Source organism: Manihot esculenta, chromosome 11 (assembly GCF_001659605.2).
Source record: "Manihot esculenta cultivar AM560-2 chromosome 11, M.esculenta_v8, whole genome shotgun sequence".
Classification (NCBI taxonomy): domain Eukaryota; kingdom Viridiplantae; phylum Streptophyta; class Magnoliopsida; order Malpighiales; family Euphorbiaceae; genus Manihot; species Manihot esculenta.
In genome coordinates this window covers 834,878-848,557 of record NC_035171.2, presented here as the reverse complement: position 1 = coordinate 848,557, position 13,680 = coordinate 834,878, and the positions used below count along the sequence as shown (strand labels likewise).

Below are 13,680 nucleotides of genomic sequence, written 5' to 3'. Positions count from 1 at the left end.
TATATATGAAATTCATGGAACGAACATTTTAAAAGTTTCTGAGTAACTATTTTCCAATTTCAAATGGGAACTAAAACCAAGACTAACTATCCTAATGATACATACAAGACTTTGACAAATATATACACATGAAAGTATGTACATATCTAATCATCTCTAATCATCCGTGAGGTCAGCCTCCGAGAGCTGGTGTTGTTGAACGACTAAAACTGAACAATTTATGTTGAATTCTGAAGAAGCTAGAAGGTCTCCGACTGTGCCGAGTTCTGGACATTCTTCCCAGTCACTCAAATCTGAAGTTATGGGTGAGTGCCATCTTCCACCCCTCCCTACTATCAACAAAGAAAATCTCTCTGCAATGCTTGTCAATGCCTCCAGTGTCTGCGCTCTATTGTTCACATACCTGTCCTCGTACCCAGCTTGACCTGATGCCACGTATCTGATCAAAAAACTCCAGTTTTATGCAACCAGAGAAACAAAGGCAATGCAGGTTCTGTTTAATCTTAAATGAAAGAAATTAACTTTTGTAGAGTAATGGGTACCTTTTATAGAAATCCTCCAGAAATGCTCTGTCAATTTCAGCTTCCATGTCACGGCTTGACATTTCCATTAGAATCTCGGTATTGCTGTGTGAGGTATTGTCAAGAAACTCCTTGTGTTCACTTTGTGATTCTTCCTGGAAGCGAATCAGTGTGAAATTAATGTGGGGGTGTGTGGCCATTCTTTTGCTACAAGCTAATGCCTCTCGATCATCTGCGCCTCCAAAGAACAATGTCGCAACATTTTGTAATGACTCGGGGGTAGGCAAGTGAAATCCTGTCTGGCCTCTATCTACAAAGATTCCCACTGAGCAAGGGGCATGGCGAAGAAGCTTTTGGTTCGTTAGTCTTATTCCTTCCTTGCCGGACTCCAATTCACTATCAAGGCGCTGGTGCTTGTGAAAAGTGAGCAACACAATTGATACTCTCAAGTCTTCAATTGCATCACAGACATCCTCGTACATTCTTGGAAAAGATGACACAACTTTACTTTGATGGATCATTAATTTGGTCTCCATTGTCAATGTATCCACAGTATCATTGATCTCTACAACTTCATTCCCACCATACTCCTCTTCATCACTAAATTGATCTCCATCTTTTAGCTGGTGGTACATCAACTTCTTCTTGCGGCGTTTCTTTGGGAGCTCTACCAGGTGCGCCAAGTAAGCTGTGGTGGGAGTTTCTGAGGTTCCACTCATGGCAAAGATTAACCCAACTTTTTCTGATATATGGCGAGAACCATAAACACAAGCCAGCATACGAAGTTCACTCTCTGGTTCACGAAATTCAAGTGAAGTCTGCTTCTGAGAATAGTACTTCGAATTTTTTCTTAACATATAAGCCACTGCAGGTCCTGAGATTACTGTGTTGAGCACTACAACCATTACAACCAAATTGTGAATATTCTGATCCCACCATGACTTCAACTGTAAACAAAGAACAACCCCATGATTAAGATCAGCATAAGAAAAGCAAACATGACTTCCATTGTTATCTGGGATTGTATTTCATTACTATAAGATATTCATCAGGAAAAAAAAAAAAGAAACACTTACAATAGACTTTCTCAGCACTCCAACAACTAGAAGTTCAGCGTGGCCTTTCATGTTGAGCAGAAAAGACAGGATAATCCCATCAATTTCTGGAATATTTAGGTAATGGCAAGCAGCTAATGTACCGATAATTTTTCCTCCCATACTCAGAATCAGCATAAGGACAACTGCTATGACATTTCTATAGCTATTGAGGTATGTTATATTGAACTGGAAACCTATGTATCCAAAGTAAATTGGGAGAATGAAGTTGTGAACAGAATAAGCAAGCCTGATCAACAAAGTCCGAGTAGTTTTGCCTTCCCTGGGGAAAAATAGGCCGAGGAGAAAACAAGGAATTGTACTGTTAAATCCATATTCTTCTGTAAGAAATGATAGAGCAATGACAAGGAACAAGATGGAAAGCATCTCGGTGTTGGTCACATATTTTTGATTCCTGTTCCGTTGGTCACACCAAGCAGCTATGTATTTATTTACAATAATGAGACCAAGAGACAGTAACGAGAAAAGAATAGCCCTGCCAAACATGCTCCATGACATGAAGATGACAATTAGACAAAGCCAAAGTACACAAGTGATTTCATTGATGAGAGAGGAACAAATCGCCAATCTTCCTGTGTCTGAGGTTGAAAATTTCAGTTCAGCTGCGAGGCGAATCACCACAGGAGAGGCTGTGGTGGCTAGGATAATCATGATTACATTGGCAAGAGCAACCGTGTTTGCTGAGAACTTTAATATACGAATAATGAAAAAAGAAGCAGCAAGACCAAATATGCTACAAATTAGCATTCCACCGTATGCAATAATGCTTGCTCTTCTCAAATTTCTCCTTAGATAAGGAATATCAGTCTCCAAACCAATCAAGAACATAAAAAGTATGTTGTAAATTGAAGAAAAAACATCATAATAATCAGCCGAAGAAGATTGAAGAAAAAATTCTTTGATTACGCTGAAGTGAGATAATAAAGAGGGACCTAGCACAATTCCTGCCTGCAAGCAACATTAATTTCTGCATGGTTATTTCCTTTCACATTGTAAATATTAAATGAATTCATGTATTCGATAATTTCTAATCGTAGTATGTATAAAGATTTAGGCCTTACCAAAATTTGAGCAACAGGTCCAGGTTGTCCCATAGGTTTCAAGATAATATGGAAGAAGTGGGAGATGACAAGAATGCCGGAAGCTTGTAAGGTGGTGGTAATGAGAGGGTTAATTGGATCATCCACACACATTGCTCTTTTTGCTGCTTCCATTGTTAAGGATAATTAAGGAGGATGGAAGAAACAGGAAGATGGGGGGGTTCTGATAAGCTTGAGAGATGGTTTCTTGGAAGCAACAAAAATGGGGTAACAGATTGGAAGGATGATAGCCTTAGCAAAATCTTAATATTTCCTTCAGCCCCTGTGTATCTCTTTTCTATTTCTCTTTGATTCTGTGTTTCTTTCTTTCTTTTGTTTGTTTGTTTGTTTGTTTCTTTTGTTTTTGGTCATCATTAAGATTATTGAGCAGAAGGCAAGAGAGATTATCGATGGAGGAGCTTTGTTTCCGGATATAATATGCTTACAAAGCTTTAAAAGCTCTGAATCTCAATTTTTCTTTATTTCCATTATGCATAGTTTGATACTTTATTATTTAAAACTGAAGAATAATTTCAGAATTTTGTTCAAACCGTTGATGTTACTATATATATATATATTTTTTTTTGAAATGGGTTAATGTCACTATTAAATCTTGGAGAAATTGCTAAGTGCATAATTGACCCTATATAATTATATTATATAGTATAAATTTATAAATTTTTAAATACAATTTATTATTTTTATTATCACTATTAATATATGAAATCAAATAATATATGGCTTTTTGATTTCATGTTAACTTTTGATATAATAAATATAATTTATTATTTTGATTGTCATATAATTTTTTGATTTTTAATTATTTTTTAATATAATATATTATTAATATTACAATAAAAATGTTATTGCTTATTACTAACAAAATTTATTTTATATATATATATATAGCAATAATTTCATAATAAAATATTATATAAAAAAATTTTACTACTCATAATAATGTTATTTATTGATTTAACAATTTTTTAAAATTATAACTAATATAATTTAATTAATAAATACTGTATATTTTTATTGTGAGTAATTATATAGAATAAATATATATATAATCGAGTAAAACTATCATAAAAAATATCAACAGTCATAAAGTATAAAATAATTAAAGAAATAAAAAAACTTATTACATCAAATATTATTACAATTAAAATTTTATTCAATTTAAATAACTATAAAAAATAAATAAATATAAATAATTAAAATATAATAAAAATAAGATAATATTTCTAAAATAATAAAAGTAAGATAGTGGTATTTCTGTTATTCTAAATTAACGTTACAGTATTATATAATAAAATTATTAAATCTGAATTATTATAATTTATTATATTAATAACTATAATAATCTTAATTTTTTTATTTTTTTATTTTTTTATAAAAATATAACCTTCATATTTCATGTATTTTTTACACATTTCTCTTTCTTCTATTTTCAAATAGTTTATGTTTTATTTTTTTTTTAATAATATTTCTTAACATCTAACCTGGAATACATGGTTATACAAGACCAGCCAACTCAACCTTTTTGAATGGATAAAAATTAAACTAGTAATCGTTCGTTGAGATTTTTTTATTTAAATGATTATTCCTACTACTGCTGCCACTGCCATTAGAGCTTCGTGAATTTTATTTTTTAAAAAATAAAATTTTTAAATGAAATTTATTATTAAATATTAATAATATATAATAATAAATACTAAAATATTTAATTTTCTTTTGATATAACTAAGTTTAAATAATGTATAGTTTTGTATTTGATTAATATTTTAAATTTTTTTTTTAATAAAAAATATTTAAAATTTTTAAATTTTTAAAATTTTTTACTCTAAAATTAAAAATCATACATATTAATTTGATTTTTAATCTTTTTTCACCGTTATCTTCTTTGTTTATAAGTAATAGATTACCTATTTAATCAATGTATAAAATAAGGTGATGATAATTGGGTTTGGACACCCCAATCTTGATTGAGCCCGTGTTGGAAAGGTCAGACCTTAACTTTACTAAGATTAATACATAGGTTTGCTTCACATGCAAGCCCAAACTTCATTTTGATGAGCCAGACTAGACTCAAGCCTACGCATGGGAAGCCTAACCATGTTTAGTCCCCTGACCCCATGAGACAACAAACCTCGTGACGCCCGAGATCATATCTACATGGTGTCAAATGGAATTAAATGGTTGTCTGATGGAATTAAATAGTTGTCTGATGATGGAAAATGACACAATATATCCATATGTGCGGCCAGCATGACTGTGACAGGACAGTACGAACGCAGGACGGCGGTTACCCGTCACTAGAGGACAAAAGGGAAAAGGAATAAAGGAAGCAAGGGAGAGACAAATCAGACCAAACTTATCAAAATATATCTTGAGCCTACCCTTTACTGGATCTCAGAATATCAATTGGCACCATTTATAGGAAACGAAGAACATCTTTTCATCATCGGAGTTCTCATCCTCATTTCACCCACTGAAATTTATATGGCCAACCATCAATGGCAAAAATCATACTGGAAACACCCCAAACGGCTTGAGTTCAACTCAGAAAGGACCACAGGCAAAAACCATACTGGAAACACCCCAAACGGCTTGAGTTCAACTCAGAAAGGACCACAATTCTCATTCTTTAGCCCAACTGCCCCATTAAACCAGCCACTTTTATTGTTTAACCTGTCACCAAGCTCAGCCGGAACCATGCCTCATACTACCTTGTCTGACCAAGAGCTGTAAAGATGGCTCTCCAGTTACAGAGCACTGCCCAGTGGCTAGGCTAGATGTTACAACATAGAGGACTCAGCACTCTATTGAACGTACCACCTATTACCGGGGGGCTTAACATTAATAAGTCCCAATCCACGTTAAGCTATCAAGCCCCTCAGCAAAACAGTAGGAGAACAGATGATGGAGATGGAGAGGCCAGCCGGAGAAATGAGCCGATAGCCAAAGTAAAAGGCAGGGTAGTGAGAGAGCTCATTGAGAATGATGGGGCTGAGAGCTACTCCTCTGAGCCAGCAGAAAGGTCGGAGAGTGAAGAGCTAGAAAGAAACTATCGCTTGTAGAAGAGGCCCATAATGGAAGACGTGGATGTAGATCAAAAGGTAGAAAGGTTGAAAGAGCAACTACTGACAGAGTTAGGAGCACGAGACAACATCAGTCCACTGTTGCCAACCTCATCACCATTTGTGAGAAGGGTTCAATAAGAAACTATTCCAAAAAAGTTAATGATGCCAATCATGGCAGCCTATGACGGGACGGAAAATCTCTGGGGCTGTCTTGAACTATAAGATATTCATAGAATTGCAGACCCACTCGAATCCTTGATGTGTAAGGTCTTTCCCACCACCTTAACAGGACCAGTCAGGGCATGGTTTAACAACTTGGAGGCAGGAAGCATTAAGAGCTTCATAGACTTAGCTAATGTATTCATTAGCAGATTCATCACTGGAGTTCCTGCAGAAATAAAAATGAGCTACTTAGAGACCGTTCGGCAGAGGAGGAATAGATCCCTGAGGGAGTTAGGTTCAACTTTGAGGTTTTGTAGATACTTGAGATGGATGAAGGGAGAGTAGTAGAAGTCATGTAAAAGGGCACAACCTCCTGGAGTTCTTTGGATCACTGTGCAGAAAGCCCCCCACTTCCCTATCAGAGCTGATGAAGAGGGCCGAGAAATATATAAGACAGGACGATACCTTGATGACCAGTCAATTTGCCAAAGACGACAGAGATAGAGGAAGGGTTGGGGAGAACAAGAGACAAGATAGGCCGAAGAGGAGGCAGGATCGAGGGCCAGAGGCATTGAACAAACACCGGTGGGAAAGAAAGGAGCAGAGACCTTATCAACTCTGGCTCACAGTCGAGATTACTCCTCTAAACATGTCTAGAGGTGAAATGGTCGTGGTAGTCCAGGACAAAGATTTCATACAATAGCCCAAGCCCATGAAAGCAGAAGCGAACAGAAGGAACTCATATAAGTACTGCCAATGCCACAGAACTCATGGCTATAACATAAGCGACTGTTACTAGTTAATAAACAAGATAGAAAGGCTAATCAAGAGAGGTCCCTCTGAATTTTCATGAAGAAGCTAGAGGGCCAAAGGCAACAGCAAAGTCCAGCCGGGGAAAGGCCCAGGAGACAGATTGGAGCACCAATAAATGATGGCTCCAGCGGAGCAATCAACATGATTGTGGGAGGGACTGAAGGTCGTATAAGTCGGATAAGGAAGAAGAGAGGTAGAAATAAAGATGAAAGCACCGCAAAAGTGATGCAGGTTGTTGAACACTCTCCAGTAACCATCTCTTTTTCCTCGGAGGGTGCGCAGGGAGTATAGAAGCCCTATGATGATGCCTTGGTCATTGAGGCCGTCATCCATAACTTTAGGGTTCGAAAGGTGCTAGTAGATGACAGCAGCAAAGTAAATCTATTATCTTACAGAGTCGTCCAGGAAATGAAGATATCTAAGGAGCAGTTGGTCAGGGATCAAGCCCCAATCAAGGGGATAGGGAGGCCCCGGTAGCAGTAGAAGGAAAAGTAAAGGTAGCCCTCACCTTAGGGGAGTCACCTCTGTCACGCTCTCACTATGTAGTATTTCTAGTGGTGAAGTTACCCCTGAGCTACAACGCCATTCTGAGAAGATCGTGATTTTGAAGTAGTGGCCAACATTCGATATCTGACCATGGAGTTTCCAACAGAGACAAGGGTCAGAATCGTCCGAGGAAGGCAGGAAGAAGTTAGAGTTGTACAGTAGAGGAATAATGCACCTGGCCAGAAGAAATGTGGAAGTCAGCTGCCTGCTTGTGGGATTCTGTCTCACATCGCTGAAATACGGCAAATCCAAATTGTATAAAATAGCTAGTACAAAACTATTAAATAATTTGGGTTAATCATTTTGGGACAGGTGGAAAGTGGATCCAAAAATTATTTGGGCGGGATTGTTTCACTAAGATACAAAAGTGACCAGACCAAACTTACTAAAATACATCTTGAGTCTACCTTTTATTGGATCTCAGAATATCACAAGATATATTGACAAAATTAAACATTTTGTTTTGTGAAAATTTATTTATTTTTGTATTATTTTGAATTTTAGAAAATAAAATAAGATGCTATGATTGAAACGTCCCACCTCGTAGGTGAATAAAAATTTAAGGGATATATATTGGTTGGCTTATAAACTACTAATTAAGTTGAATTAACTATTTTAGGCAAGTAGAAAATGGATTCCAGAACTATTAGGTCTGTTTGAAATAAACTACTAATTAAGTTCAATTAACTATTTTAGACAAATAGAAAATGGATTCCAAAATTATTAGGTCTGTTTGAATTGTGCTGGAGTTAATGTGTCTGTGATGCTACCTATAGCGAATCACAATACCTGAAAATTTGGTGCATCTCCGTGCTGAATTAGCATAGAGAGAATTTTTTTTACTTTTTAATATAATTATAAGTTTTTTTTTTCATTGGATTAACCTATTAAGAATTAAAATGGTCGTAGATTTGTAAAAGTATTAATTATTCATAACAAATATCATATAGTTGCACATAATTTTTTTCGCGGTTTAACCACTTTTTGATTAGGATTAAATTAGTACATTAAAAAAATATTATGTATATTTTCAACATGAAAATTATTATTTTTATATCTTAATATTAAAAAATCATTTATTATAATAAAATAATTTATTATTTTCAATATTAAAACAATAACAAAAAAATCATAATATTAACAATTCTAACACAATGTTTTTAAAAAAATATAAAATTAATATTTATTAATTAAAATGAAAATTACATTATTAATTTTTTGTCCAAAATTGTAAAACTAAAGAAAATTAAAAAATAAACAAAAGCAAAAATTAAATTTTTGTCAATGTATAAAATTGATCATTCTCCTCTCCGCCTAGCCTTCTTTTGTTTTAGAGTGGTCAGGTGTTGTTTAGTTTTTTTTTTTTAATTTTTGTGGATTTCATTTTGAGAGTGTTCAAAATCTGCTCAGGAAAGAGCTCTCTGTCACAACATTCGATATTTTGGAATCGCACCACTATACTGGGCGATTAACACTCTCAACGAACTCTGTCATATCCCTCTTTTACGGTGGCAGTCGTTTTGTTGGAAATTATAATTTCTTCTTGTTGTTTCGGGCTGTTGATTGAAGGCAAATGGTTCAATCATGATTGGATCTGATTTGAATTTGTTGTTGTGTTTTGATTTATGCTTCCAGTCGTCCATTCTTTTATCTCGGCTTTGATTTAGTCCTTGAGATTGTTTCTACTTTCACTTTTTTTTAGACATTTCGCCTGTTTCCATTAATCTCTTTCTTTCCACTTTTTCCGCCTACGACCGAGACAACAGTGGTGGTCGGTTAGCTGTGCTTGGCGTTTTCGAAATTCGAACGATTTTTTTTCTAAATTGAACCGTTTTCTCTATTTCATAAATGAACTGATATTTCTGTTGACTTTAAATTGATTTATTTCATAGCTGGACTTGTATCTCTTTTAACCCACACTACCTTTTAATAGAGTCCATCTTAAAAAAAATGTATGGAAAGGACAATCTTTGTACAGGTGATCACAATTAAACAAATATGGAATCTGTGGTTGCAGGCAGCTGGCTGTTGGAAACTCTTCTCCAGCTTCTGCACTTCATTTTCACACCATTTAGAATATCTAATCTCTTAGAAGGGACAAGACATCTAATTTATTTTTCTAAAATTCTACTCTTTTTTATTATTAATTTCAATATATTAATGTTTTATTATTTAAAAATTTTATGAAAATCTAAACAGAGGATAGAGTGTAGCAGTTCAGTGATACTGAATCTTTTTTAAATTACCAGGTTTCAAATTACAATTCTTTCTTTTCAAATATGAGATTTCTAAAATGTGTTGGATCAAACTCGAAGAGGTATTTTGGAATTATCCTAGATGGATTTTAGAGGAAAATTGTAAAGTTGAGGCATGCAGCAATTACTGTTCTGTTCATAATTCAGAATGGTTAATCCAGTCCCAGTGCCATATGGAGAAACTAATAAAAACCTGTTCCAAAACTCAAGCATTCTTAGGCAACAAACTTTCCAGAGTTTAGTAATAATTATGTCAGACTACACTTAGAATCAAAAGCTGTACATTTGGCAACTACGTTTACCAAAAGCTAACCTACTGATAAATTTTCATCATGTACAACTATGTCCCTGCATATATATATATATATAAATATCCAATAACTAGTCACAACCAAGGCAATGAGGATGATTCTTGGAATGCCTATTTTGTTGAATGACCAAAATGGAACTACTGATGTTGAATTCTGAAGAAGCCAAGAAATCTCCAACTGCCCCCAGCTCTGTACACTCTTCCTGGTCACTTAAACCTGTTGTCATGGATGAGCACCCTCGTGAACTCTTCCCTATTATGATCAATGAATAAATCTCCTTCAATTCTTTTAAACCCTCCAATGTTTCCACCCCATTGTTCACATGCTTCTCTACATATCGAACATTACCCGAGGACACATACCTTAACAAAAAATCAGGAGGAGACAACAAAGAACTCAACATCAGTTTCAGTTTAGTATTGTTGTCTAGTTTTTTATATTGTTAAATTTGCTTCAGGATATATACCTGTTGCGGAAATCGTCAATGAAGGCATTGTCTGTTGCATCCTCAGCCTCAGATGTTGTTGATATTGTCAAAAGGACTTCATCACTACTGCTGATGGTTGCTTTGTCTTGGTCTTCTAATGTTGCTTGTATGAAGCGGGTGACAGTCAAATTAATACGAGGGTGACAGGCAATTCTTTTACTAACTGCCAATGCTTCACGATCATCAGGCCCACCAAAAAATAATGTTAATACATTCTGCTCCAGTTCAGGATTAGGCTGTTGAAAGCCTGTCTGACCTTTGTCTACAAAGATCCCAATTGAGCAACGAGCATGGCGAAGAATCTTCTGGTTGTTCATTCTGATACCTTCCTTGCTGGTTTCCATTTTCGCATCAAGACGTTGGTGCTTGTGATAAGTGAGGATTAGAATAGATACTCGCAAGTCCTCAGCAATGTTGCAGACATCTTGAAACATGGATTCAAAGGATGAAATTATTCTTTTATGGTAAACTACAACTTTATTGTCTGTACTAAAATTATCTACAGCATCACTTATCTCTACCACATCATTTCCACCATAGTCTTCTTCATCACTAAATTGATCTCCGTCTTCTAGCTCATGGTACATCAAATTGGTTTTGCAACGTTTTTTGGGTAGCTCAATTAAGTGGATTAAATAAGGTCTGATGGGGACCTTTTGGAAGCTGTTCAATGCTGAGACTAACCCAATTTTTGCTGATATATGGCGAGAGCTGTATACACAAAGCAACATCCTGAGTTCACTCTGTGGACCATCATCAATTTCAAGTGAGTTGTGACCTTGAGAGTATTTTTCTCCTCTTTTTAAGATACAAGAAACAACTGGTCCTGCAATAAATGTGTTAAGAACTACTACTATTATCACCAAGTTGTGAAAGTTATCATCCCACCACCCCTGCAACAATAGCAAAACCAGAAAACAAAGTCAGCCTAAGAAATACTCTGCAGCAGGAAGAAAGTGTTTGGTCAAGAAATGCTTACAAATGCGTTGGACTTGGGGACTACGTCAATGAGTAGAAGTTCTCCATGGCCTTTCAAGTTGAGAATAAAAGCAAGGATCACTGCCTCGTTCCTTGGAATCTTTAGATAATGGCAAGCAGCTAGTGTTCCAATAATTTTGCCCGCAATGCTGAGCACGGTCACAAGGACAACTACTATGAGATTTCTAAAACTACCCAGATAACTAATATCGAACCTGAAGCCATTGAATCCGAAGTAAATGGGAAGGATGAAATTATTAACAGAGTAAGTGAGTTTATGCAACAGTGTCCTAGTTGTTTTTCCTTCCCTGGGGAACATCACGCCCATGAAGAAACAAGAAATTGTACTATTGTATCCAAATTCTTCAATAAGAAAAGAGAAAAATATAGTGGGGGACAAAATGGTTAAAACATCAGTGCCTGGCAAATACATTAGATCCTGTCTCCTTCCGTTATACCAAATAACTAAGAATCTATTCAAAATAGTGGCTACCAAAGTGAAAAAAAGGCATACCATCCCATTACCAAACATTTTGCCTGAGGTGAAAGCAATAACTATATCATACCATATCATACAAGACATTTCATTTATCAAAGATGAAGATATTGCCAATCTCCCTACATCTGCCGTATCAAACTTGAGTTCATTTATCAAACGAATCACCACTGGAGGAGCTGAGCTTGCTAAGATTATCATGATCATATGGGCAAAAATAAACTCATGCTCTTTTATTATCAACATGCGGATCACAAAAATAGTGATTGCTGCTCCAAAGGCACTACAAGCAATTAGACCCCCACATGCAATCACACTTGCTTGCCGAAAGTTTCGTTTCATGTAAGGAATATCAGTCTCCAGACCAATCATGAACATAAAAAGGATGCGAAAAACGAAGGAAACAATGACGGTGTAATCAGAGAAATCACGCTGATCGAACAAGTCTCTCACTTTCTTTATCCGACATAACAATGAGGGGCCTAGCACTAGTCCTGCCTGACAAAAACACATTATATGTTAAAAGCATTAAGTACCAACTTCCTTGGATCTTAAATTTGTAATAAAAATCCAGGTATGTACCAAAATCTGAGCGACAGGTCCTGGTTGTCCCAGGGGTTTCAGGATTACATGGAAGAACTGGGAGATAAGAAGCATAACACAACTCTGCATAAAGGTCGAAGTGAGTGGGTTTAAGAAATCATCTGTACACACTGCTCGTCGTGCTACGTCCATTTTTGTTTAAAATGAGAACAAGATAAGATCAGCGAAGTTAAAGAAGAAAATGAAGTGATTTGTTTTGCAGGTATATATTCAAGAAAGGTAGAAGAAGGAAGGATGTTGGAAGGAAAAATATGGCAGGAAGTTAGAGGATGTGAAAAATAGGCTTAGCGGCATTTAAGAAAGAAAGAGGGTAGAGAAGGTAAGAGAGTGATGTTCCTTCTTTTTCTCTTTTCCTAACACTGCTTCTCTCTTCCTATCTATCTGTACATCTCTTCAGGCTATATGAAAAGTGGAAAAGAAATTATCTATGGAGTATCTTTCTTCCCGGTGAATTTTTTACCCCAAAATAAGAGGGCTTAAACTTTTCTAGTTTCTTTATTTGCTGAAAAAAAAAAATAAATCTTCACTTTTTTCCAGAGTTATTTACACTAGACGTCTACCAAATTAAAATTATATTAAAAAATAATTTTAAGAAGATATCCCGTAAACATTTATGAAAATTGCTGTTCCTAATCTCCAAATAATACTTTCTAAGTAATTATTTATTCATTTTTAAATATTTAGCGCTCAAAAATATTCAAATTTTACGTTTTTATCACCTTTATAAGCTAAATTTTTAATTTTAAATTAAAAAATTTAAATTTTTAATTTTATTCTAATTATAGTAAATCTTCATAAGTCTGACCCATGATTATAATTTATTCAAATTTTAACAAGAAAGAATTTGCTCGAATTTATTCTAATTATACCCAAAAATTATATTTTATTTTTGATCAAAATTAAATTACAAATTTATTATAATTACAATAAATTTGAAAATTGAGACAGTTTTTTTGAACCATTTATATGAGTTAAGATTTTCTTACTAAAATTTACTAGTAGTATGAGACAATTGTACCAAAAAAATTCTTATAAAATAAATTAAAATTATTTTTTACTAGTAAATTTTATTTGGTAAGTTAGTAAAATTAATTAATTATACTTAATATTACATTTTAGTTATTAAAAAATTAACAATAAAATACAACTAATTAAGAATAATAAAATTAGAAAAGTTAACAGAATCCTCAAACATCTAGTTAACCGGGCCGCCGGGGGGAGGGGGGGGTCA

The 13,680-nt window shown here is 34.8% G+C and overlaps 2 protein-coding genes across 3 annotated transcripts; both read right to left on the bottom strand.

The window, feature by feature from the left end:
• Positions 1-15: 15 nt before the first annotated feature.
• On the bottom strand, positions 16-3,259 carry LOC110626349 (cation/H(+) antiporter 1). Its single transcript, XM_043962145.1, has 4 exons — positions 2,698-3,259; positions 1,592-2,584; positions 543-1,462; positions 16-439 (listed from the first exon to the last, which is right to left on the bottom strand). The coding sequence occupies exons 1-4, from the start codon at positions 2,848-2,850 to the stop codon at positions 157-159; spliced, it is 2,349 nt and encodes a 782-aa protein (XP_043818080.1). The 5' UTR covers positions 2,851-3,259; the 3' UTR covers positions 16-156.
• A 6,460-nt stretch (positions 3,260-9,719) lies between these two features.
• On the bottom strand, positions 9,720-13,120 carry LOC110626348 (cation/H(+) antiporter 2). Of its 2 annotated transcripts, none has more exons than XM_021772186.2 (4): positions 12,429-13,120; positions 11,352-12,344; positions 10,352-11,265; positions 9,720-10,247 (listed from the first exon to the last, which is right to left on the bottom strand). In XM_021772186.2, exons 1-4 carry the CDS (start codon positions 12,579-12,581, stop codon positions 9,956-9,958), a joined length of 2,352 nt encoding a protein of 783 aa, XP_021627878.1. In that variant the 5' UTR covers positions 12,582-13,120; the 3' UTR covers positions 9,720-9,955. The 2 variants fall into 2 exon arrangements, with proteins under 2 accessions (XP_021627878.1, XP_043817583.1); XM_043961648.1 differs by having other exon boundaries at positions 9,721-10,247; positions 11,352-12,340; positions 12,429-12,570.
• Positions 13,121-13,680: the final 560 nt, after the last annotated feature.

What these genes read in the sequence shown, in the direction of transcription:
- LOC110626349 (XM_043962145.1), bottom strand. Translation starts at nt 2,850, where the DNA reads ATGGAAGCAGCAAAAAGAGCAATGTGTGTGGATGATCCAATTAACCCT. An exon ending in TGAGAAAGTCTATTGTAAGT is followed by an intron (nt 1,463 to 1,591) that starts GTTTCTTTTTTT and finishes TTACAGTTGAAG; the next exon opens with TCATGGTGGGATCAGAATAT. An exon ending in CTGGAGGATTTCTATAAAAG is followed by an intron (nt 440 to 542) that starts GTACCCATTACT and finishes TTTTTTGATCAG; the next exon opens with ATACGTGGCATCAGGTCAAG.
- LOC110626348 (XM_021772186.2), bottom strand. Translation starts at nt 12,581, where the DNA reads ATGGACGTAGCACGACGAGCAGTGTGTACAGATGATTTCTTAAACCCA. An exon ending in GACCTGTCGCTCAGATTTTG is followed by an intron (nt 12,345 to 12,428) that starts GTACATACCTGG and finishes TGTTTTTGTCAG; the next exon opens with GCAGGACTAGTGCTAGGCCC. An exon ending in ATTGACGATTTCCGCAACAG is followed by an intron (nt 10,248 to 10,351) that starts GTATATATCCTG and finishes TTTTTTGTTAAG; the next exon opens with GTATGTGTCCTCGGGTAATG.